General features: G+C 49.4%; 1 protein-coding gene across 3 annotated transcripts in view; it reads left to right on the forward strand.

The window, feature by feature from the left end:
* Nucleotides 1-26,538, forward strand: part of GALNT18 (polypeptide N-acetylgalactosaminyltransferase 18) — a 355,216-nt gene that overhangs the window by 166,197 nt on the left and 162,481 nt on the right. For all 3 annotated transcript variants that reach the window (XM_025928366.2, XM_025928368.2, XM_086677970.1), the window contains exon 2: nucleotides 10,534-10,726. In XM_025928366.2, the coding sequence (XP_025784151.1) occupies nucleotides 10,534-10,726 (193 nt within the window). The remainder of the gene's footprint in view (nucleotides 1-10,533; nucleotides 10,727-26,538) is intronic.

Below are 26,538 nucleotides of genomic sequence, written 5' to 3' on the forward strand. Positions count from 1 at the left end.
GCAGACAGGCCTTGGCCCTGCCTTGTAGTGAGGCATTCTGTAGAAGTCTGTCTCTTTCCCCACAACACCCGTTGGGTGTCAGAGGAAGCTCTCCCAGATTTGCCTTTGCCACGATGAATAAAGTCATTGCGCAAAGGATTTAATGGTGTCAGACTTGAGACTGTCAGGGCTCCTTTCTTTTGATTAGCTCCAAGCTTTTTCTTGTCAGATTCCACTTCTTTCTTTTAGCAGTTCTGAGGATCCCTGGGAGAGAAAGCCTAATTGTGAGGGCTGCTGGCAAAAGACCTTTAGCTCATGTTCTAATGCACCTCCAGAAGCACGGAAGAGGGGAAATACCTTATGCAGAATACTTTATTTCCTTATTATTAGGACTCTTAGTATATCAAAAGGTGTTTTAAAAAGTCTGAGAATTTTCCCTTGGGAGCCCAAGAAGAGGCACACTGTCTTAACATTTCGAGGATAAGAAAAGCACCACGATGATGGGCTTAAAGTTCTCCTTTTTCTCCCAAATAAAACCCAAACACTGGGTCCATCTTACAGTAGAGAAAGGGGACCCACAGTGTAGCAGATTTGTCCAGTGTGGGAGTTAAGGGTCGGCTGAGGCCTCCTGCCTCTACTTCCCAGAAGCTCTCTGTGCTTCCCTGTGGCTGGGACTGGGCACAGAGGCTGGCTTTGAACCTCAGAGCTGGGTGTTGGAAGGGGAGGGAGGGGAGACACGTATCCCGGGCTGTGGAGACAGCACAGGGTGTCAGTTCAGGGTTAAATCCCTCCCTGTGTGGTGAAGCGAATCTGACCTCAGCAGTAGTACCTGGATGGCGGGCCTTGATGGAAACAGCCTGAGCTGCTCTGGCGAGGCCCAAGCGCGAGGCTCTTTAGTAGGAATAATGGTGACTTCTCACCAGCGGGAAGCCAACAGGCAGGAGTTTCCTGAAAGCCGACAAGGGAAGTGCACATTTCTGGATATCCAGTTACCCTTTTCTTTTTAGCCCCAAATAAAACATGCAGCAAAGCATCTCAAGAGTAAAAGAAAATATTTCTAAAAATCATTGAATTGTACATTTGAGGTGTGTGAATTTTGTGTTCTATAAATTACCCCCCAGTAAAGATGTGAAAAAAATGAGTCAATGGAGTGGAAGAAGAGGAAATATCCTTTAAGAATTCTTATCTGGGATAGTGAGCAATGCCCCCTCCGTTATTTAATACTTAGCCTTCATGCTTCTAAAAGCTGACTTCACTGTGATTCTACATAGCAGCTTGACAGGCTGTCCCCATTTCACAGGAGAAGGGGATGGGGCTCGAGGGGCCAGGCTGATGGTCTTGTCCGAGAGAGTGAATAACAACCCCAGGACTGGGGAGAAGGGGGCCCCAGAACATACCGGGAGGAGGACCAGGAGACAGGTCCATCTGGGTCTGTCCCCTGGAGAGACCTTATACACAGGTTCTGGTGCCCACCGCAGGCAGTCACCTGGGACCCGGGCTTGCCTGTCTGTCCCACTTCCCGCTGCCTCCTCATCACTACATTCTGGATCGTATCACCAAACACCCCAAGCTTTGGCTTTGAGCCTGGCCTGAGGGCGGAAACAGAAATAGCAGTGGCTATAGGACTGGCTGCAGGGCAGAAGCAAAGGCCCCCTCCTTACACACCCTCAAAGCCTTCTGAACTCGGCCTGAAATAGGAATGAATGTATAGTAAAGTGAGTAAACCCACAAGAAACAAGAAGGCTCCCCTGCTTTCCTAGAGGTGCCCAAACTGAGGCACCAGAGGCAAAGCTGCCCCTTCCAAAGAGCACATGGCTGAACATGGGCCACGGGCCAGGGGTGCTAAGTGATGGGAGCTGAGTCCCGGGTGCCTCTCTCTGTCCGCTCGGCAGAGCTTGACCTGTACTGCCGCCCAGTCCTGAGGTGGGAGCCCCAAATCACTTTGTCCTCCAGCGGAAACTGTGCAGTGCGTCCCCTTCGATTGCTAGTTTAGGATTCATCCGAAAATCCGAGAGCCGAGATGGTCTTGAGTTCCTGCTCAGGGGACGTCTGGGCCAGAGCCTCTCCTGCAGCTTCTCCAAATTGCTAGCGGCCCCTCACTAACGTGCACAGCGGGAGGCAGCTAAATGGCTCCGCTTCAGAAGACGGGGGTGGCCAGGAATGGGGGCCTGGAGAGGACAGGCAGTCAGAAGCGGATGGGCTGGGCAGCATTACAATGTTTATTTCATGCCCAAACCCATTTTCTTGCCGCTCCATTGTGCGGAGCAAAAGCAGCCGGGCAGGTCCTCATTTGGGCTGCTCACCGAAGCAGCCGCTCTTGCGCAGGTATCCTTCCTGTTTCCAGCATCAGGGGCTGCACGAGCCACGAGAGCCTTGGCAGAGTCTCCAGATGTGCCCTCGTGCCTGGCGGGTGTGCACCCGTGCACGACCCTCAGAGCTGCGGCTTTTGTTGCTTTAATTGCTCAAAGCCTCGCAAGCTGCTTTCCTGCCCCACTTCCTTCCTGTCTCTGTGGATTAGCATAGAGGCTGTCAGGACATGTATCTGTAATTCTCCGTTCTCATTAGTGGGCTGCACATGGGGCATATCTGAGACCATAAGGTGGCATTTCCCGATGCCCCAGGTGATCACTGGTAGAACTTTCTGGAAACCAGGTCATGCACAACGAGAAATGGGCATTCACATGGAGAAACAGATGAGCTGAGTGAAAGGTCTCTGGAAACCCATAATTCATATTCACAGGGGCCCCCTAGGAAGGGTTTGGAGCAAGTGATAGTCAAAACATACTCAACCAGCTAGGGCACAGGCACTAGCCATTTTGCATGAATGCTGGCCACAGTGTGGAGCAAGGTCCTAGGACTGCTGGCCAGACCAGGCATACACCTGTGGTTGCTGGCTGGTGGAGAGACCTGGAATATTCCAAGAAAAGAGCCAGGGTGGCAGGGGTAGCAAGGCCACCTGGAGGGACTCTGGGCAGCAGCTTTTTACCAGCTCTGTGGAAGTATTTCAGTAGTTTAATGCTGCAGTGGACCCGAGCAGACCAACTGAAAGTCTCCCGGGGCCTGAAGTTTCTACAATCTTCAAGCCATTGTGTCTCGCTCCCAACATGGAGGTAGGCTGGGGATACGTCTCTGGGCTGCAGTTTCCTCTTATCTATGATGGGGAGGGTAGGCCCTACATCACACAGCCTCTGTGATGGCCTGGCCTCACCACCTGGCAGGGGCAGGACAGTGGAACTGGGGTAAGGTGTACAGGGGCAAAGGGTTTGCAGTAGACACCCTAGATTGGCATGCGGTTCCCTCTTCATTGGACCTCACATAATGCACTTTGCCCCTCGGCACAGTACCTTTGGTGATGGTTAGTATGTTGGGCTTTGGCATACATGCTGGTAGGTTTATAAGCGATTTCCAAATGTTATGTGTGGCCAATCCTGGCCTGTAAGACTTGCAGTTTCCTTTATGGTTCTTCCATACATCCTGCTGTCCCAGGCCTACTGAGGCCCCCAGCAGCTTGGCTGCTTCTTCTCCAGTTTCAGCTGTGGGTAGCCATCTGTCCAGAGGCCTTGAGCCCCACACTGTGCTCTCTCCCGCTTCTGCATCCTTGTTCCTGTTGGTCCTGCCCTTGGGGTTCCCTTCCCCAGAGAGAGCTTGTGAATCTCACTTGTTCTTCATGTCTAACTCAAGCATCGCCTCCTCTAGGAAGCCTTCCTTGCACACCCCCCTTCCGTCTTCAGTGACCCAGTGGCTGAGCACTGATCACATTCTCTATACGTCTGGCTTTTCCCTAGACTGGCTGCTGCATGGGGATAGGCACCAAGTCTGAGAAGTCTTTATATTTCCAATGCCCAGCAATAGGCCTGGCACAGCATAAACTTGCTTCAATATTTGTTGATTATCTGATAAGAAGAGTTGACGCCCTCTAGGGCAGAGCTGACAGTGACTCCCAAGGCCCGGCAATGAAAGAGGTGCAGCCTTTATCCCCTTGGGATCAAGCTGACTGACAGCAGTTCCCAGATGCTGGCCAAGGAGAGCATTCTTGGAATGAGCAGGATTGGTTGTTCCCTGGGCCCCAAGGTGGGGGGTGGGGGGCCTACAAAGGGAAAGGCAGGTTCCTCTAAGAGATGTCAAGGGGGAGTAAGTCAGCCCTTTTCCTCAGTGTCAAAAATGTCATGCTTTACACAGACCCATCAAATGTGCCTTTTCTCTTCAAAAGGTGCAGGGATTAGTGACCTTGAGTTTGGTGGCAGGGATTTCTGTAGCAAGCACCTTAGAGACTGAGCCGGGGATGAGGTCAGGAGGAAGGCTGACAGCCACACGTCTACAGGAACTTTGGGGAAGGTTGGGGATACCTGACTCAGAGAGCTCAGGCTCTCTGAAGCTCTTGCGGTTTGGGTCAGACACTCCCCGAAGGCATCTTAGGTTAGTTTCCTGAAGACTCCGTCTTACCACCTCGTTGTCCTCTGCACCAGGGTTTCTGTGACTTTGGAGTCTTCATGTGGTCTTTCCAATTCTGAGCTCTTCCAGGTGAGAGCAGAAAGAGGAAGAGGGAAGAAACCGACACAGCTTTCCCTCCCTCCTTCCTTATTTCTCTACTCCCCATGTTTTTGGGGGCAATTCCTCTGTGCACGGTCTGTCAGGTAATTCCCTGATATAAGAGATTTACCAGAGTCCTGGGACAAAGGGTGAGGTCTGTCTACCAATGACCACATTCCTTGGAACTCCCCAAGAGGCTGCTAAGAGCATAATCTCAAATGGCTTTGCATAAGTGAGCTAGGTAGGAAATTAACTGCACGCAAGTAGAATTTGCTTGCCCTTTACTGACGTCACACTCCTGCTTGCTGACACAAGACTCCAGTCCCCTTTCAATCCCCTCTGAGGATTTGGGGAGTCCCTGGTGGATAGGGGGCTTACTGACTCCTCTTCTGACCTATTGCTACTGCCCCATTCATTCATTTTCCTGATATTCATTGAGTACCTGTTAGAACAGGCACTGTTCTAAGCACTGGGGGCTCCTCAGAGAATGGAGCAAGTCCCTGACTTCGTGGAGCTCACATTTGAGTCAGGAAAGACAAACAACTAGCAAGACAAATAGAAAAAGTCCTGTAGTGGGTGTGGAGGAAACACTGAGATTGAATGTTTAGAAAAGGCTTTGCTGAGAAAATGACTTCTGAGTAAAGACGGAAAGGAAGTGAGGGGGGGTTAGTCGTAAGGGTATAGAAGGGAGTGCAAGAGCAAAGGCCCTGAGGTGAGATATGCTGAGTGAGTCTTGCAAGGGGCCAAGGGGCTGGTGTGGCTGGACTAGAGAAGACAGGGGAGCAGTGGTAGGGGGTGAGCTCTGGAGGCTTTCAGGTTTTGATCCCACGGAGCCTTGTAGGGCCTTGTTAGTGTTAGTTGGGACTCAGTCTTTCATGCCGAGGAGATAGTTGGCCATTGGAGGGTACTGTGCAGAGAGGGCGTATAGCATGGTAGTGTTTCCCCCAGCCTGTGGGTCTGCTCATGCCCTGTAGGGGGCTCCCCTCCTGCCCATGCCACAGAGCTCATAGTGCAGGAAGGTGGGAGAATGTCTCCCTGCCTCTGAGTTACACGGGTGCCTATCGGGTCCTATGTGTGGCTGTCTGAGGAAATGGCCTATGTGTTCCCTGTCGACCCCCTCTCCCTAGGACCCAGAGAAGCACCAGCACTGGGCGAGGAATGAACTGGCATTACAGAGTTTGTGCTGTACTCAGAACCCTCTAAACTCTGGCTCTGCCACCAGGCTGAGTTCACTGTGCCCCACTGAGTCTCTACCTTGAATGAGCTCCCCTTGGGGAGCTCTTAGCTTTCTGGATATATACTTCTTCTGAGTCATCCCTCAGTTGGTCAGGTGTGCCCAAGGAGGTCTAGACCCCAGTAGGAAATGTTATACCCCAGTATAGCCCAAGTCTGCTCCTAAGAGGGGCATTCCGGGCTGACAGACAGCCCTTGGTCTGGCCTATCACCAGATGTGTCCAGATGCCCCTGGACCCTGGTCCTAACCTGGGCACCTCCCTGAAGCCTCCTTGCCCATCACAACACCATGTCAAAGATGGTCCTCCTTTGCTGAGGACCATGTAGGACTGTTTTCTTACTGGAAAGATAAAGGAGTTGGGTCTAGGACCAGTTAAGGGCAGGCCACTTGTCAGTGGACATGGAAACGCTTCACCTGGGGCCTAGACAGTAACTACATCTTTCAGAGCTGGGGACCTCAGGGCAGGGCCATTTATCTCCCCCATCTGAACTCGAGGTGTTGCCAGAAAAGTACCCTAGTGGGGCCATGGGGCTTTGTGGTTCCTTAGTAGCTAACCTTTATGGAGCTAACATTTATCATGTGCCAGGCACTGTGCTAAGCTCCTTACATGGAACATCTCATTGAGTATGCACACGTGTCCTATGAAAAGGTCACTGTTATGATCAATGACACTTTCTGGATGAGGAAACTAAGGTGCAGGTAAGCTAGTCTAACTGGTAAATGGTAGATCTGGAGTGTCCCCAGGATTCTGACACTACTCTTTTTTTTTTTTTTTTTTAATTTGAGAGCGAGAGTGGGCATAAGTGGGGGAGACAGGTGGTGGGGGGGGAGAGAGACAGAGAAACAGAGAGAAAGACAGAGAGAGAGGGAGAGAGAGAGAGAGAGAGAGAGAGAGAGAGAGAGAGAGAGAATCTTAAATAGGCTCCACACTCAGCATGGAGCCCAATTTTTAGAGGCTCGATCTTACGATCCTGGGATCATGACCTGAGCTGAAATCAAGAGTCAGACATTCAACCAACTGAGCCACCCAGCAACCAGTACCCTTAACCAGTCTTTGGATGTCTGGTATAAGATGTAGAGCACACATTTTCTTGAGGGACAAGATAGTTGAGAATTTTCGACTTTTTAGGCCACATGGGCTCTGTTGCATGTACTCAACTCTGCCCTTGTAGCTCTAAAGCAGCCGTAGATAATATGTAAGCACATGGGGGTGCCTGGGTGGTGCAGTCGGTTAAGCGTCTGACTTCAGCCAGGTCACGATCTCGCGGTCCGTGAGTTCGAGCCCCGCGTCGGGCTCTGGGCTGATGGCTCAGAGCCTGGAGCCTGTTTCCGATTCTGTGTCTCCCTCTCTCTCTGCCCCTCCCCCGTTCATGCTCTGTCTCTCTCTGTCCCAAAAATAAATAAACGTTGAAAAAAAAATTAAAAAAAAATATGTAAGCACATGGATGAGACTGTGTTCCAACAAAGCATTATTTACAGAATAGGTGGTGTGTCAGCTCTGGCCCTCAGACTGTAGTTTGTCATTCGTGATATAGAGGGAAGAAAGTGAGGTTTGGAGGGAGCCAGACCTTCTTCAATGCCCCTGACCAACTGGATGACCTTGGATTGGTCATTTCACCTTTTCATCTTTGGTTTCCTCATGTCGAACGAATAACTAACCCTACAGGCTACTGTTCAACAAACTTATTCTATCTTTTAAAAAGTTTTGGGGCGCCTGGGTGGCTCAGTCGGTTAAGCGGCTGACTTTGGCTCAGGTCATGATCTCACGGTCTGTGAGTTCAAGCCCCGTGTCAGGCTCTGTGCTGACAGCTCAGAGCCTGGAGCCTGTTTCAGATTCTGTGTCTCCCTCTCTCTGACCCTCCCCCATTCATGCTCTGTCTCTCTCTGTCTCAAAAATAAATAAACGTTAAAAAAAATATTTAAAAAGTTTCATTTATTTATATTTTGAGAGAGAGTGGTGGAAGGGCAGGGGGTGGGGCGGGGGGGTGGGGGTAGGCGGAGAGACTCCCAAGCAGACTCTGCACTGTCAGCTCAGAGCCCGATGCAGGGCTTGAATGCACAAACCATCAGATCATGACCCTAGCTGAAACCAAGAGTCAGATGCTTAACCGACTGAGCCAGTCAGGCACCTCAACTAACTTATTTTAAAATGGTATATTGAGCCCCTCACAAGAGCTGTGTACCATGCTGGGGGCGCAGCAGGGAATAAGACAGATGTCAGCCTGCCCTCGTGGAGGGCACACCCATGAGCAAGACAGAGATCACCTTGGGTAAAGACATGGACCAGCATGGTGCTTGGCTCTGGGCAGGAATTCAACGAAGAGGACTTCTTGCTGCTGCCGTGCCCCCCCCCCCCCCGCCCCCGCCGGCTTATCATTCGAGACCCACTGCTCTCCAGTTCGTTGTGGTTTATACCCATGCCGAGCAAAAAGACAGGGGCGTGTGGTGGAACCGAGGACTTTAATATGTTTATAATACATTTTTATGCAATGCAGGTCTAATTGTGAATCATAATTTTTTCATTAACTGATCTCATTTTACTTGGTAATATCCATTTAGGTATGTGAGAGCAGTAAAACTCCATTTCTTTTAAATATCATATGATTCAGTTGGCTCACTGGTTTAGGTTTTTACTACCCCAACATTCCACACGAACGAGTCTTACATCTTTTTAGGGATGGTGAGGACCTTGACGATCGATCATGTAAACCCTGTGCTTCCCTTCACTTATGCCTCGTAGGGGAGAGCAAGTGGGCCCTGAGTTCTGGCACGGAACTTGCAGTGGCCACCGCAAGTACTAAAAACGCTTGCTCTGTCACAGAAATGCACATGCAGTTCGCATTTTACTCCTTATTAGATCCTAATCCGCTTTGGGTACCTGAGTTTCCTTCCATGTCTTGAAGGAAAATTGGCGTGCCTCATTTGTCTTTGGAACGCATGTGTGTCCCGGCCCATTGCCACGTAGAAGGTGTATGGTGTAGCAGTTAGGACCACTGCCTAGAGAGACAGACTTCTCAGGACTGACCCTCCACTACTTTGCCTCCTTGTGAGTGAATCAGGGCAAGTTTCTCATCCTCCCCAGGCCTCACTTTCATTACCTGTGAAGTCGAAACAATAATAGTTCCCACCACGCAGGGCGCGATGAGTTGATGTGGCAAAAACGTTCACAGCAGAGCCTGACTCATGGAAAGCACTCAGTGGGGACTAGCCATGATGGTTATCCCAGGAGATTCATGTACCTCCGGTTTGGGGTATGTCTGCGCGTTCCCCCCAAGAGGTGGTGATAGTAAGAACTGTGGTCTGCAGCTCTGAGCTCCTCAACCTCAAAGACTCTGCATTCTTAGACCTTCACCTGTGCCCAGCCTGTGCCTTTAAGTTATCTGACATAGGTGTTTCATACACCTACTGGCTTCATACAGATGGCTGAGGGGGCATTGGCAAAAGTCCCAAGCCTGCCTGGATGGCTGAGGGGTCATTAGTAAGTATCCCAAGCCTGCCTCTTCTGTCCCCAACCTACTTCTGCTTCCTTCTGGTCTCTGTCTCATTTCCAGACTCCCAGCACCATCTCTCACTTATATCATGTTTATGAGCACGGAGGGCATCATCCAGTGGGCTTGGCATCTCTGTCCAATTGCTCTGATATCTGACCTTGACTAAATGACCCTTAGAATAAATTCCCAAGTCTTGACCCACCAGCCTATGTCGTGGAAAGACCTACCTTTTGCCCCCATAAAAGAAAGATTTAAATGCCCTGCCAGGCTCCCCTTGCTATGTGTTACGCTGGTTACCAATTATTGTGTACTTTTTCTGAGACATATGCTAGCCGAAGTGCTGTATATACATTATTGTATGTAATCCTCTCAGATCCTGTGGGGGCGGACATGGGTAGATATTAGTATGCCTGCATTACAAATGGGGCAGTCGAGGTACAGAGACATTGAGTGTTTGCTTGAGGCCATGTAGCCAGTGAATGGTGCAGCGGGAATTTCTTTGAATCCATATCTGTATGAATCCAAAGCTTCTGCTCTTATAGGTAATAATGTCCTCTTCATTTTCTTAGAAAGTTCCAGGGAAACCATGAGCTCTCCTTATCCTAGTGTGGGGGCTGCCCCTACAAAGTCTACCAGGGGTCCAATGAGCAGTGCCAACAATGCATGGGTGACTGGGGATTTTTTGGGCTGTCCTCTGTGCCAGTGATTCCCTATTTGGTAGGCACAGGCTGGAAGCAGCAGGAGGCAGTCTGGCTGGAGGTCCTTGGAGCCACATGAATGGGGCTTGGTGGGGCCAGGCAACTCATATCAGACCAGACAGCGGACAGGGAGGTGGGCTGGCAAGAGCTGGAAAGGGGAGCAGAACCTCAGCTGGAGGGCCTGGGTGTGGGGCCAGCCCAGGACCGGCAGGGAGTGGGGGTGCAATCTTGGGAAAGAGAAGTGGAAACCCACTTTGAGGGCTAAGGCTAGAATCTCTGGTGGGGAGGCCGACTGGAAAGGAGGGAGTTCTCACTTGAAGCCATGGGGCATCTGGATCACATCCCTCAGCTTCTCGGTAGACCCTGTAGGATGTATTTCTGTATCCCTTGTGCCTAGTGGTTGTTGGATGAATGAATGGATGAATGGGTGGATAAATGAGTTTGGAGAAGCATGACGATTGCAGTCTGTCCTCCCCACAGCTCCCAAATACGGGGATAAGATTGTTGTATGCAAGGTGATGGTGAGGAAGGGAAAGGGGTTGTCATGGCATTTGCAGGGGTGCACTCTGACCCACTGTCTCCTTGTCCCTTCTTTCTCCAGAGGCTCCCGCCAAGCCCGAGGAGGCAGAGGCTGAGCCCTTCACAGACTCCTCTCTGTTTGCACACTGGGGCCAGGAGCTCAGCCCTGAAGGCCGGCGCATGGCCCTGAAGCAGTTCCAGTACTACGGCTACAACGCCTACCTCAGTGACCGTCTGCCCCTCGACCGGCCTCTGCCTGACCTCAGACCCAGTGGGTGAGCAGAGTCAGTGGCTGGGCCCTTTCGACCTGCCTGTGGGGAGACGGGGTCACCACAGTTCTGGGGATAGAGTCAGGACAGGGCCTTGGGGCTCCTGGGTCCCTCTCCCGCAGGGTCTGTGCCCTCAGCCTCCATTGGCAACTCACTCTCCCCCTCCCTCAGCCTCAGTTTCTCCATCTGCTAAGCAGGGGAAGCTTCTTTCATGAGGCGTTGAGGATTAATAACCTAATTTACTCCCTATGGGCTTTAGAATCATCCAGTATTCTTGTTAATAAGTCATTTTAACCCAATTAGTTGCATTTTTATGAACAATTATTTTTTTCCTATAAATTAGTATTTTAAAGTCTATCCATCTTCCAGGGCTAACAAGTCATTATGCCCGACGCAGAAGTCTGTCTCGACTTCTCTCTTTGTCACAGAAGACGTTCCTTTAAGGTTCAGTTAGAGTTTTTATTACTCCTAATTATTAAAAGTGTGGGCACGTACCACAGCTGAGAAAATCTCATTAACTTTTGTGAGCTCCCCCCCCCCATGCCTTCTTTTCCCCTCTTTCTCCTTATTTTTAAAATTTTCTTAAAGTTGCAAACCACAGTGAGCTTGTATCTGGGGTTTTTAGGAAAAATCTTGCTGCTGGGTTTGGAGGCTATGTTTTTCTAGGGAGGAAAGTTCAGTTCAGTTCCACAGACATTTATTGAGCACCTACTGTGTACTGTATAATTGAGTATGGTTTTTCCCTGGCCCAAGGAGAACCTGATTGGGTTCTAGGGCTGAAAGAGCAGCTGAGGATCTACAAGGGGCTAGAAGAGTATATATTCACATAAAGGATAGTTACTGAGCACTTCTTATGTATCAGCATAGTCTAGGCCCAGGGATAGTACAGTGAACAAAACAGACAGGAATCCTTGCCCTCACAGAGCTTGCATTTCTAGAGGGGCAGGGACACATAATAAAACAGGGGTGCCTGGGTGGCTCTGTGGGTTGAGCATCCAAGTCTTGATTTTGGCTCAGGTCATGATCTCATGGTTGTGGGATTGAGCCCCAGCATGGATCCTACTTGAGAGTCTCTACCTCTGCCCCTCTCCCCTGTTTGTTCTCTCTCTCTCTCTCTCTCTCTCTCTCTCTCTCTCTCTCTCTCTCTCTCAAATAAAATAAAATAAAATAAAATAAAATAAAATAAATTTTTTAAAAGTAAAATATGTACCATGTTAGATGGTAGCAAATGTCATGAAGAAATAGAAAGTTGAAGACAGAGATAGGGATTTCCTGGAATAGAAGGAGGTGTTGAGTTTTTAGTGAGGTGGAGAGAAAGACTTCACTAACAAGGTGACATGTGAGCAAACATCCAGAAGAGATGAGGAAGCAAGCCATGCGGATACCTGGGCAAAAACTTTCTATGTAGAGCAAGTGCAAAGGTCCTGAGGTAGGAGAAGTGTGCTTGGCATGTTTGAAAAAGAAAAAAGAGGCCCATGTGGCTGGACCAGAGCAAGCATGAAGGCAGTAATTGGAGATGAGGGCAGAGGGGCAACAGGAAGCAGATCAAGTAGGTTAGTGGTTCTCAAACTTGGCTACATATTCAACTCATAGGGAGCTTTAAAATAATCTTGATAGGGCACCTGGGTGGCTCAGTTGGTTAAGCATCTGACTTCGGCTCAGGTCATGATCTTGTAGTTTGTGAGTTTGAGCCCTGCGTCAGGCTCTGTGCTGACAGCTCAGAGCCTGGAGCCTGCTTCGGATTCTGTGTCTCCCCCTCTTTCTGCCCCTCCCATGCTCATGCTCTGTCTCTCTCTCTGACTCTCAATAATAAATAAACGTTAAAATAAATAAATAAATAATCAATCTTGATGCCAGGGCCACACCCTAGACCAGTTAAAGAGTTTCCAGAAGTGACACTCTATCTGTATTGCTTAGAACTTTCATGTGATTCCAGTATACAGCCCAGGCTGAGAATTGCCAGGGAAGGGCTTTGCAGGCTGCTGCAAGGGGTGTACCTTTCACTCTGTGAGATGGGGATCCAAGGGCTTGAGCAGACTAGTAATATGTTCTGATTGTCATTTTTAAAGGCCCCTGTGGCTGCTGTGCTGAGAACAGACTGAAAGGGCCAGGGAGAAAGCAGGGAGTCCAGTTAGGAGGCTTCTGCATAGCCAGGTGAGACGCGATGGTGGCTTGGACCATGATGGCAGTGGGCAGGTGTTGGGATGGGGTTGGATTCTGGGAATATCCTGAAGGTGATTTTATCTCCGCGCCACAAGGTCTCAGCCCTCCGGGAGTGCTGCAGGCACCGTGCCTGGGGCTGCAGAGAAGTAGGTCTGATGTGGGCAGAACCTAGACGCTCTGGAAGAAGAGTCCTCAAGAGGAATTGGGGCCCCAGGACTTCTGCAGGGGCCTTGGCCTTGATCTTGGCGGCACAGGAGCTACAGACTTTTTGCAGCCAACTCTGATGCAAAACTCAGGCCTAGCTCAATGCACGTTTGTTCCACGTTAAAAAGGAAATCAGAAGGAAGCTAAGGAAGGAAAGGGTAGATCTTACAGACTGCAACATGACCATAACAATTAACGGTAATTACATAGGGCTCGACTTGTTGAGAATGCCCTTCCCTGTTGGACCACGCCAACCTGAAGTGGATGGAGGTAGGGAAGGAACTGGCATATTCTTCGCATTCAGGGTTGAGGAAACTGAGGAACAGAAAGTGTAATGAGTGTTATGTCTGAGGTCACACAGTTGGATAAGTAGTTGAGCCAAAACTGTGTATCCAGATGCCTAATCCTGGTCTTTGATGGTAGCCTGCAGCTGTCTTGTTAAGAGCCAACCGATGCCGGAGCCCCTAACCCTTCATTGAGAGAGGTGCCCTGTTGCTGTTCCTTCCTATTTCCATGGGAGAGAAACAGGAAGGTGGGGGGGGGGGGGGGATGGACAGAGGCCACATGGCCATCCCTTGCAAGCATGCTCTGGAAGAGGCACGTTTTGGGGGCCAGTCCAGCCTGGATTTCCAGACTTTGCTGAGAAAGGATCTTTGAAGGACTCCAGGTGGGCAGAATTCTGAGCCATTGGAAAGGAGCAATAGTCCCAATAGAAAGACCTTCCCTCTGCACAAAGCTACAGTTTATGGAGTTTCCACACCTCCCCTGTTGGGCACGGTGACTCTTTATAGAGGAAAAATGGAATCCCTGATAAAAGGTAGCGCTGAGCCTTCTGAGTGCGCCCCCAGCAGTCCTCTCTGCAGTGGCTTTAAGAATGCAGTTCCTCTTTATGCGTCTGCTTGGAGGGACTCTATCAGAGCCTGTGCCAGACACACGCCAGAGACCCAAGAGCTGTTGGGGGACCACTCAAAACAAGGGTGTGCTTAGGTAAAAGTGCCCCTCTTTGTTAACTTCCCTAAAACCATTCCTGCCTTGTAACAAGGTCATCGCTTAGCTTATCCTGTTTAACTCCGTTTGGAAACATTTGTTTCACTGTCTTTACTATCATCCTATTTCAAATTACATTGGCAAACATTTATATAGCTTGAGCCATGTTTGCAGGGATGCGTCTGGCACTTTTATTTATGTTAACTGTTTGGCTCCTCGCAGTAACCTTCTGGAGTAGGTACTTGTCTAGGAAGCACACGGTGTTCTTTGCTCTCCTGCTCACAATACTTCTGACACCAGATGTGTCGGGTTTTTCCACACCAGCTGATTCTGTGACACCAGCTGGAGGCCCTACAATTCCATCCCGTTCTGGCACTCTCTACCTCTGGTAGTCAGTCCTACAGGTTATGGGCTCAGTCCCATGACGCTGCCCTCACTTCGGAAGCCAATCACAAGTGTCAGGTTATCACCTGTGTCTCTGAATGACTGGCTATAAAGTGAGTTTCCCATGACCCATCCTTGAATTCAGGAACTTGCCTGCAATTACACAGAACTCAGGGAAATACTTACATGTAATGGTTGATTGTGAAGCATATAATACAGGATATGGATGAACTGTCTGATGAGGAGGTACATAGAGTGGGGCCTGGGAGGGTCCCCGGCATAGGAGCTTCTGTCCCTGTGGGCTTGGGGTGCATCATCCTCCTGGAATGTGGGTGTGTTCACCAACCTGGAAGCTCTCTGAAACCCATACTTTATGAGGCTTCATCATGCAGGCATGATCGATTATTAACTCATTTTCCAGCACATCTTCTCTCTTCAGAGGATTGTGTGGGGAGGTTAGACTGAAAGTTTCAAACTTCTAATTATGGTTTAGTCTTTCTGGTGACCAGACCTCATCCGGGGCCCATCAAGAGTCACCTCATTAGATCAAAAGATGCTCCTATTGACAAACCGTAAGAGACTCTTAAATACAGGGAACAAACTGAGGGTTGATGGGGGGGACGGTGGGGATGAGGGGAAAATGGGTGACGGGCATTGAGGAGGGCACTTGTTGGGATGAGCACTGGGTGTTGTATGTAAGTGATGAACCACGGGAATGTACCCCAAAAACCAAGAGCACACTTTACAGATTGTATGTTAGCCAATTTGACAATAAATTATGTTTAAAAAAAAAAAAAAAAAAAGATGCTCTTATCACCCAGGAAACTCCAAGGGATTTAGGAGCTCTGTCAGATACTACTTTCAGTCAGGAAATGACAAAGTGTTTAGGATCTCCATGTCAGGAACTGGGCTCAAAGACCAAATATCAGCAAAAACCAGGGGTAGAGACCAATATATATATTTCTTATTATTTGACAGTATTATTATTAGTTTCCATTTTATCGAAGAGGAAACTGAGGCATGAAGAGATAAAATCTGCTTGTGGTCACTAGTGGCAGGGCTGGGGACCGAACCCAGGGTTTGTGTTTGTAACTGCCACCAGACTTACTGCCTTGAGGTGTCAACCTGTGACATTCTCTTGGGAGTGAGGACTGCTTTAAAGTATGTGGCACTGGGCTGATCAGTTCGTCTGAGTCAGGAAAGTCTTCTCTAAGTGTTGGAAAATCTGTTTTGGTGAGCATACAATCCATCATCAAGGTAGAGAACGATGCCGTTGTTACAGGTAATGTTGGGATTGGAGGTAGGGTGGGTGGGGCAGCGGCAGCATCTGGAGAGGAAGCACCATACTAGGGATAGTCTCCAGAAGAATCAGGCCAGGTGGGTGTTGCTTCATTCTCAGTGCCTTTGTCCCCTCCTCCTGTTTGCCCGTGGGGACTTCTGCCCCTGGAGGTGTGCTTGGATTTCACACTCTGCTCTTTGTCCTTCCTCTTGGGTTTGCTCTTCTAAGTCCTAACCCTGACGTTATGCTTGGCTTCATTCCTGGACCAGAAAGTGGGTGTTCCGAATCCTGCCCCACCCACTCTTCCATCATCTCTGGCTGGTGCCTTATTTTGTCTCCTTTCTTGGTGCTACAAGAGGTAATCTGACCCATTTTTCCATCTGGCTAAAAGGACCATACTATACTCAGTGCCTTATACACAGCAGGAGGAACAAAGTCCAGCCAGCGTGTTGCTAGGCTTTATTAATGTATTCATCCAACGAACGTTTACTGAGCTCCAAGTGTGTGCCAGGTACCCAGTAAAGCGTCAGACAGAAACTTCAAGGAGCTAACACTGTAGCGGGAATCCAGATGGAAGGTGGTAGGAGAGCAGGACAGGTGATCAGAAAGCTTGCTGACCATCTCCTGGCCTCTCTGAAGAGGAGTCATTCTTACATGTTTGTAGTAAGTCAGGGGCTGGACTTGATGGCCCACGGAAGCCCTGTTCTTCTGTGTAGCAGGGAGGCAGGACCCAGAGAAGCATCTGCAAGGAGCTTCCCTTTAGGATCTGTGACGGCCCTCCCCTGGAAAAGGAAGGACATGGGAACCGGAAGTGTGGCAATTTTGTTAGTCTCATCTGGGCAGAGGAAGGACGATTTTCCTCTGGGCTCCAGGACAGTTGGCTTTGAGGGAAATCGAAATGCCATTCATTCTGTCTTCATTGTTGTAACAAGAGCAGAGTAGGCCCTTGGCCATCCAGGTAAGAAGACTCAGGAGAGACAGGGCCTTGGCATCCTCCTCTGGTGGTCCTCCTAGACCTCACCCCGTGAGGGTCCTTTGCTGGATCTGGGCAGGGCTATGCCTTCTTGCTTTCTGGGTTGGAGAGACACCCAGGCCTCAGGATTGAAGGGAAGAAAGGCTGCATCCCACCCAGGCTGGACTTTGCCCCATCCCTTACATCCCCAGGGGCAAGCTCCAAACGTTCCTCTGGCTTTCTCTGTATGCTCCTGCCCCACAGTGCTCACCCTCCTCCTCCTTGTCTGTAGGCTCCAAAATAACCTATGAGGGGCAAAAAGAGAGAAGGGAAAAAACAAGTCTTATTGGAGTGTGGACTACATAGGAATATGCATTTGTCAAAACTCATCAAGTTCACTTAAGATCTGTGAATTTTGCTGCATGTAGATGAAGTATCAATTTTTTGGAAAATGAGGGTATAAGAAAGAGATCAGGGAAATCTTTGCCTGAGGGTTGGAGGGGATGGAGGTGGCATCTTTGGGGAGCCACTGAGAAGATGGGTTGTGATTGTGGGGAAGGAGGATCATGGGGGTTGGAGCCACTCGCCAGCTCAGGGCAGGAAAGTAAGGGCGGGCCCCCACCCCAGTGACAGCGGGTCGAGCAGGTGGCATATGGGAGCCCATAGTTCCAAAACGATAGGGGCACATCTCATCCTTTTATGCAGGCAGTGGTTGTTATTTCTGAACAGGAGCCAGGAAAGTGTAAGGGATGAGTACCTGATCTGGGGGGCATGTGGATGTGGGCAAGAGAGGGGGAGCTCTGGGTGTCAAGCTTCAAGGCTTGAAGTTGCCATGGCAACCCTATGGCCTACCTCCAAGGTAGTTCAAGGCAGAGCCTCTGGCAGGTACTGCTTCTGGTCTCTTGCTGGTTGATCGTCAGAGACTCCTGAGTCTGTCAGTGATGATGTCACCCTTCTCTCCAGTGTCCCCCTAGGTCTTAGTCCCTCCCTCCCAGGAATAGTGTGGACTGACTTTTGGGTTGACTGGTGGGCTCAAGCTTGAGGCCAAGGCATGAAGGGATGATTAAAGGGAGTTAAGACTATTTTCTGCAACCCCAGGAGGGAACAACTGGGACAGATAGGTGCATGGGTGCATACACACACACACACACACACACACACAGCCCTAGTCCTGACCTGGAGAGATCCTGTATGAACATCCAAGTAGAAAGGATCAGGATGGGATTATAACAGAGAGAGAATGCAGCATGGAGCCAGGGGGCTCAGTCCACCTAGGAACAGTTAGCAAGGTGGCTGTGGGTGTTGCTGCTGTCACTGGGGTGTGGCCACAGGTTTGCATGTATGGATCGGAGGGCTGTAGGGTTCTCATGGAGCAAACTCTAGATACACATCTGAGATCTCTGGACTTTGGGGGCCAGCAGGCCTGGCTTCATGGGTGTGTGAAGTAAACAGAATAATGGTCTCCCAAAGACACCCATGTCCTAATCCCTGGAACCATTGACTATAGTGTGGCACATGGCAATGGAGAATTAAGGTTGCAGATGGAATTAAGGTTGTTCTCAGCTGATTTTAAAATAAAGAGATTATCTTGGCTTATCTGGATGGGCCCAGTGTAATCACAGGGCACTCAAAAGTGGAAGAGAGAGGCAGAAGAGTCAGAGCCAGGGGGATGGCAGCATGACAAGGACTCCACCAGCTGTTGCTGCCCTTGAAGATGGAAAAGAGCCATAAGCCAAGGCATGCAGGCAGCCTTTAGATACTGGAAAGGCAGGAAAACAGATTATCGCTGTGAGCCTCAAGAAAGGAACGCAGTCCTGTCAACACTGTGATGTTAGCCCTGTGAGACCCGCATCAGACTTCTGACCTCCAGAACTATAAGATAATAAATGCGTGTTGTTCTAAGCCACCACATCTGTAGTGCTTTCTTCCAGCAGCAATATTCGCATTTAGGAAACTCCTGTGTGTGCAGCCTCTGCACAGGATCCCAAGAAGGCTGGAAAGGCTCTGTGCTTGGTTTAATGCTCTACCGTTACTGTGTTAAAATTCTGAATAACTTCTGAATACCACCAGCTTTTCTTTCTTCACTGGGCCCCCCATATTATGTAGCTGGTCCTGGGGGACAAGGGGGAGGGCTCTAGGGGGAGCAGCTGGGATCATATTTGCTACACCATGTGTGAGTTGCTACCCAGGGGCTGCTGATTTTCACCAAGAGCACCACTTGCCCCCTTCCTGGGTGCCAGGTGCTGTGCAAACTGCTTAACATGCATGTTCTAATTTAACTTGACCCTTACATCTCTAGGAGGTAATTACTATTATTTCTATTTTATTTAGGAGAATACGGAGTATTTGCAAAGGTAAGAAACGTATTGAAGTTCCCATGGGTGGTATGCGGCAGAACCAGTATTTTTACCTGGGTCTTGTGTCTGTAGGACACTGCCTCAGCACCCTGGCCCTCCTCTGCCCCAGTGAGTTTTTCTAGTTTGGGATCTTAGCTCTATGGAGGTGACCCAGAGATCCTCCGTGAGGGCTGCCTCAGGACAAGGAGGGAACACCCTTAGTAATGATTCTGCTAGCACCCTGGAGATGTTAAGCACACACAGTTGGGGGGAAAATACTCTTTTACTAACGCACTCGGCGAAAACAGTTCCAATTCTTCGTGTTAGGCTCCTTATGGGCCAACAGTATCCTGTGGGCTATTCTTAAAGATAATATAATCTTGAGCTATATTAATAGAAATATACTGTCTTAAAAAGGGGAGGTGATAGTTTTGTCTGTTTTGCCACTCAGATCACAACTGCATAACTGGATTTTAAGGGATATAGAGAAAGAAGAGGATGTTCAGAGGAGAACAAGCCAAGAGGGGAAGTGGGTAACATGACAAACAGATGCAGTTTCTGCTTAGATTATAGAGTGCTGTTATGAGCTGGTTGACCTCCAGCAAGTTCTCCAGCCTCTCTATGCCTGAGTTTCCTATATGCAAGCTAGAGATAGTAATACAGAGGTTGAATGGAGAGCTCTCAGAACACTGCCTGACCCATAGTCGCTGCTATTTAATTTTTTGTTCCTTGTATCATCTGGGTCTTTGATCTGTAAAAGAGATGGCTTGGGGGACATGACCGTGACTTTAACTACCTGGAGTCCTGCCGTGTGGACAAGGAGCCACGTGGACCAGGCCATCAGCCCCAGCACTAGATGAGAGGAGGGCCAGGCAGATCACATAGAGGGATTTCACCCCAGCTCCAGAGTTCTGGGTATCAGAGGCCCAGGGCCAGCTTTGCTGGAGAGCAGAGATGCCCCATCTTCCTTTTCCTGACTTAAGGGGCTCACCTTCCCCTACCCCACGTTCTCCTTGCCATAGGCCTGACCTGTTTACCAACAGACTCACCACATGGAGACGCTCGGTCTTCTCCACCAGAGCCAGCCTGCTTGTTCTCTGGGCAGCTGTCCATGTAGCCCCCAGGAGTCTATTTTCCCTGGGTTTCCAGTAAGATGTTTTTAGGAACAAATGGTTTCCTGCTTCCTTTACAGGTGTTTACATTTCAAATGACTCTTTTCCCTCTTGTCCTACTTACAATCAACATTTGATATTAGCAGATCCTTTCTCGAAATTGTATAATCACCTGAAAAACATTTGTAGAAGTTCTCCCTCTGGACTAAAGCTGGACACTCTGATGATCACATCTCCTTGGTAGTTGACCTGTCCGTGGTTTCTGTGCCAAAATCTGCACCCTGACCATATGGGTCTATTTCTCTTGCCTTGCAGACTGGTAAAGCTCTCAGTTCTCAGGTGTCTGCTGTCTCTTCCACAGCTGGGCCAGATGTGGTATCTTGCCAGGTCCCAGAAGCCTCTGGGTATCCCCACCCTGCCTGCCTCCATTTACCCCTTTGGCTTTTTGGAGGATGAGAGAAACGAGGTAACAAACGGATGAAGTTTCTGCTTAGGTTATAGAGTGATGTTTGAAACTTGGGTTCCAAGGCCAGGTCTCTCGTTTACAAACTGGTTGACCTCCAGCAAGTTACCAGCCTCTCTGTGCCATCCTTGTAAAAGAACACGTTTGTGTTGTTTTAAGGCCCCAAGTTTACAATGATTTTTTACAGCAGCTCTGTTAGTGTTAGGAAACTCATACAGTCAGGGAGTGAATGTTTGACTCAGTGACTCCTATTCTGTCAGCTCATGGTATCATTCCCACCCACAGGGCTTTCATGGGTCTGAATTAATTCTACTCTTCATCATTCAAATATTTATTTATTTATTTGTTCATTGAGCCAGACGCTCAATAGTTTCTTCTCTGTGCTGACCATGGTGTGAGGCAGTAGGGATACCTGGTGAGTAAAGCAGGTGTGGCCTTACACTGATGCTGTTTAATTTTTTTTTTAATTTTCTCTTAATTTTAGAGAGAGAGCATGAGCAGGGAAGAGGGGCTGTGTGTGTATGGGAGAGAAAGAGAGAGAGAGACTGAACCTTAAGCAGGCTGCACACTCAGCACAGAGCCTGACATGGTACTCAATCCCATGACCTTAGGATCATGACCTGAGCCAAAATCAAGAGTCAGGAATTCAACCAAGTGAGCCATCCAGGTGCCCTGACCTCATATGGTTTATAGTCTAGCAGAGACACTGCTGTTTGTTAAACAATCACAGAAAAACACATTGCAATAGCAAATAAGTGGCATGCAAGAAAAGCGAAGGATGCTGGGAGAATCATGGGACATCCAATTCCAGCCCAGGAGTCATACTTGTTCTCTCTTTACTAGGTCTTGTATGCTCTCTCAGAGCAAGGAACTGAACTCACTCAGCAACCACAGAGGGGTGGGATTCTTTGTGGGTTGATGTTCACACATAGTCACGTAATCATACAATTCGAAGCCATGTGTTCAGGTATGGAAGAGGGCAGTATAGTTGAAGACATCATGGACGAGCTCAAGTCTGCATCCTCCTGGCTCATTGTTAGAGTTCTGTGTCTCTAGTGGTGACTGTCTGTGTCTCCAGCTCACTGACAGTGTCCTATTCCAACTCCATCATTCCCACTGCCCCAGACTCCTGCCTTCTGCCTTCTTGGGGTATCTCACGTTCAACCTCCCCATGAGAAAGAGCTTGATAGGGTTGCTGGTCCTTCTTCAGGATTGCCAGATCTGGCTACACAGAGTCTTGAGTGAGGCTGCCCTGTATGCTGACAGCCAGGCTGTTGGTAGCTACTTGGGGCTCAGGAATAGGTCTCTGGTCCCATCAGTTATGAGCCAACTGATGAAGCCACAGGACAGAAGACCCAGACACCCTTATACAAGGAGTCACTGGGATTGTTTATCCCAATGGGAACAATGCAACAGGAAGAATTTAGGCTTCGGGTGCCCAGCAGTGTTTATATTTGCCCCCATCATCCTACTAGACATACTACACCCGTTCCATCTTTCATCAGAGCTGGCAGCCTGGAGTAACTTATGTTTTGTGCCCCCACCCCCAATCAAGTATCTGGGTCATCACAACACCATTGTTTTGCCAGATGCATCTCTGGGTGAGAGTGAGAAGGAAGATACAGACCCTAGTTTAACAGGGATTATGAGTACAGGCTTTGGAGACAAATGAGGCCAGGTTTAAGCCCTGGAAAATAACTTACTGTCTTAGCCCTAGTTCCCTCATCTATAAATTGGGGATAGATATGTTTACCATATTGGATTGTAAGAAGGAATAAATGGGGGCGGGCAGGGGGAGAGTAAAAATATCCCTACATCTCTTAGCATGGTTTATGACAAATCATGAGCACTCAGAAAATGGAAATTATTACTATTATAATTTCCAAATATTCTACATGGGGTCCATGGGCAGTGGGGGTGGCAAGCTCCATGCAGTCTCTTAGCTACAGAGGTCATGGAGATATAGATGCCAGAGAGAGTAAAAGTCTTGACTGTCCTCATGCTCAGTGAGAATCCCTACATTGACCTATCTTTAGGTTTCATTAAGTCCAGGAGACTGGACGCTGGCAAGCCTGGGAGACTATCTAATCTGGAAAGGTCTAGAAGATGCCAACAGTGTACCCAAGTAAGGCCAGAGGAGGATCAAGCAATTCCTGTGGGTGCAGGTGGGAGGGGGGAAGCTGGGGCGAGGACACTGACGGCCTCAAAGGGCCAAGAAGGCAGTGTCCCAAGGTTAATGTTCTAGGTGGTTAATGGTATCTCTGAACCCTCATGTGCTGACCATGGCTGCAGGGAGGGCTGCTTGGGAGAACCCTGGGAAGGAAGAGGGGCTGGGGACCCTTGGGTACCTAGGTGTGTCATCTTCTCACTGCTTGGTCCAAGAAGGTCCCTTCCCCACTCCCAGAACCCTAGCATGGTGGACCTGGTTACCCCTTGCACTGGCAGCAGCATCAGCAAACATTTGACTTTGACCTTTATTCTGGAAGAAGTCTACCCACTCTCTCACCCTCGGTCAAGCAGCCTCTTTGAATTATCACCAGATGGACTGGGAGCTTGAAGGTTTGCCGAGGTCATAGGGAGGGGAGAATCTACTGATGCCACATGTAGGCAGGAAATCCACTGATGCCACATACAGGCATCTGGCTGCTGTCCTGGGCAGCGCCCGGCCTCCAGGAGCCTAGGTTGGCCCTGCTTACTTGGCCACTGTCCCTCACAGGCAACAGTGGCACTGAAGCTCTTGGTATAAATGTGCCTTATGAGCAGCTCACAGCAGTCTCAGGGAGCTCGGCCGAGAGGCCCTTACTTAGCTGTTCCCACCCCGCATCGCCTTCTGTGTGCAGAGATCGATAAAGTTGAGTTTATCATGACCATCAATTCCGGCTTATTAGACAGCCCTAGTACTCGCTCTCAGAAATGCCTTGTTTTTATCTCTAGTGGAAAATGGCTCGACTTTGAACAAGAATAAAAGTAAAAAGGGAACTTTTATGGCTTAATTTTATGGAGAATATGCCTCTTCTCAAAATGAGTAAGGAGCAGGTCTCGTACAGTCAGGCTTTCTCCAGAAGCATCAGGAGAGAAAGGCCGGTTAGGCCTGTGTGGCTCCTCTGACTCTCATGTCCTCTGGTCCTTCTCTGGGGAGGTGAGCGGGTGGGGAGCAGGCTCTGGGGAGCAGAGGGTGTGAGGGCCAGACCCTGGAGGATAGAAGTGCTGGGCTGGGGTCTGGAACAATTCTCTTCCACAGCAGTTCTTGAATGTGTGTTCCTTTTGAAAGCCTTGGGCTGCCCTGGGCAGGCAGGCTTCTGTCCTGTGTTCGGCAGTGATGATGGTGAGTGTGACCGGCAGGTATGTGGACCTCTTGCCTAGCGTGCTCTTCTGCCTCCTTCTTTATGCCTCCTTCTCCAGCAATGCGAGTTGTGCTTCAGCGTCGAGATGACAATAGGAACCATGACTGTGTGCTGGTGTCTGTGTGTTGGGCACTTTGAAAGGGCAGCGTCAGTGTATTCGGCGGATGCTGACTGAGTGCTTGCTGCGGGCCAGGCACTGTGCTGGGCAGTGGGAGCGCAGTCGTGAGTGAGCAAGCTCTGTTCCTGCCCCCAAGAAGGTTAGGGACACTGTCGTCTACTCATTGGGCAACCTCCTGTCCCGCCTTGCTTGGGACTTTCAGGGCTGAAACTGGGAAAATCCTGGGCAAACCGGGACATTTGGCCACCTTGTGTAATCAAGATAGCAGTAAGAGGATGTTTCTTGTGGCATTTAGTGGTGGCCAAATCCAGGTGCTGGATGGGAGGGCGGGGAGGTTTGCAAACTCTTTCCTCAACGAGGTGTCTTCTTTTCACCACATGGGAGGTAGAAGATGCCGAATTTTATAGAGAAAGACACCTAGGTGATCATTTCTTCTGCCACCCTCATTCTAGGATGGGACATACAGAGAAGTGAAGTGGCCCACCCATGGTCACGTGGCAGCTTGGGGCGGAGCTCGGCCTGGGTGGCTTCATCCACCCTCTAACACTCTTTCCCTAAAAACGGGCCCATCTTGTCTTTCTTTTCTTTTCTTTTTTTAAATTTTTTAACACTTTTTATTTATTTTTGAGACAGACAGACAGACAGAGACAGAGACAGAGACAGAGACAGAGCAGGAGTGGGTGAAGGGCAGAGAAAGAGGGAGACACAGAATCTGAAACAGGCTCCAGGCTCTGAGCTGTCAGCACAGAGCCCGACGCGGGGCTCGAACTCACGGACTGTGAGATCATGACCTGAGCTGAAGCTGGATGTTTCACTGACTGAGCCACCCAGGTGCCCCTCACCTTGTGTTTCTTATCCTGCCCAGCCTTCCCCCCTCTCTGCTCAGCCACATCCATATTTGGGGTTAGGTTCAAATAAACTGAAGTGTAAGGGAGCTTGCCTCCAGGTGTAGAGAGAGAGGCCAGGGCAAGGCAGCTGTTGCTGGAGGGACCCTGAGTGGCTCCCAAGAGAGAAAAGGAGGAAGGATTTAAGGAGGTCAGGACGTTTGGCCTGGAGGGATCACTTAATTACAGTACAAAGAAACTTAGAACTGCTGGAGACAGAATGTGAGGAACTGGGGCCATAAGTTCGGGGGAGGAAGGACCCCGCTGGTGGAGAGAGGCCCTGACTCTCTGACCCAGGGAGGAGGTTTGCAGAAAAAAAGGAACCCACCGGGGTCAGTGGCATGCATATAAAATGTCTGCTTTCTATAAAATAAACAGCCCTGTTAGCTCTGTTTAATTCCAAAAACCTACTGTGTGGGCAGACTCTGGTTTAAGGATAGAAGATAGCTCAGCAGCAAAATACAGCCCTGGTTCTTGGGGGGCTTGGTTATAGTGGGGGAGGCAGACAATAAACACACACCATTATGATGTATTGCACTAGGTGTTCCATTCAGAAGGGCCTGCGTAGAAAACCCTTATGTTCAAAGGAGTCTTTCACGTGGAAATGGTGATCAGAGTTTAGCTTGTAAAAGAAAACATTTCCATTCTGCTTACGGAAAGGCCATCAGGAGTTGACCCATAGCCCTGGGGGTTCAAACCGTCTAGTGGGCCTGGCCGATACTGGGAGAAATTCAACTTGGTCTCCTTGGGAGGGGGTAAATGGGGAAGGGAAGAAGGGAAGGGAGTAGAGGGTTGTTAACCCGCGGCTCAGGAAAACCCCTACGAACCACCTGGATCTCTGGTTAGTGGGGCTCTGAGGAACCCTCTGGAGAAGTGCTACCAGACACAGGGTCACAGTCTGCACGGCTGGTGGGGTTAGTGGGAAGGATTGCCAACATGTACCACCGTACCCACCTTACTGGGAGCTGTGCACTGCACTTCATAAAAAACCAATGATACAAAGTCACGTGCCAGCAGTTTGGCCATGTATTGTATTATTTTTTAAATGCAGTCAGTGAGTGGGTTGTATCTTGATGCTTTTGTGAGTTTTCATGCCTACGGAAAGGTCAGCTGCTGGTCTTGATAGATATAAATAGGCTCTAGCCAGGGACGCCTGGGTGGCTCAGTCAGTTGAGCATCCAACTCTTGGTTTCAGCTCTGGTCATGATCTCCCGGTTGTGAGATCGAGCGCTGCGTTGGACTCTGTGCTGGGTATGGAGCCTGCTTTGGATCCTCTCTCTCCCTCTTTCTCTGCCCCTCCCCCACACGCATGCATGTACCCTCCTTCTCTCTCTCTCAAAGTAAATAAATAAACACTGAAAAAAAAAAAAAGAACACTAGCTAGAGGAATGGACTTTTGGCCACAAACTTTCTGATGGCTGTTCGAAAAATCATTTTCACAACAAGAAAAAATTTTTTTGGAAAGGGTCTTGATGAGCTTAAGGAGGCCTTCCAGTCTTTGTCCTTCATTAAAGTCCCTCCCTCTACCTCCCCACCCCCTTCATCCCTTCACTGCACTTCCATGAGCCAGTTGCTTTTCTCTGGTCACAGCA

The sequence above is a fragment of the Puma concolor genome, chromosome D1 (genome assembly GCF_028749965.1).
Source record: "Puma concolor isolate L17-30 chromosome D1, mPumCon1.1.hap2, whole genome shotgun sequence".
Classification (NCBI taxonomy): Eukaryota; Metazoa; Chordata; class Mammalia; order Carnivora; family Felidae; genus Puma; species Puma concolor.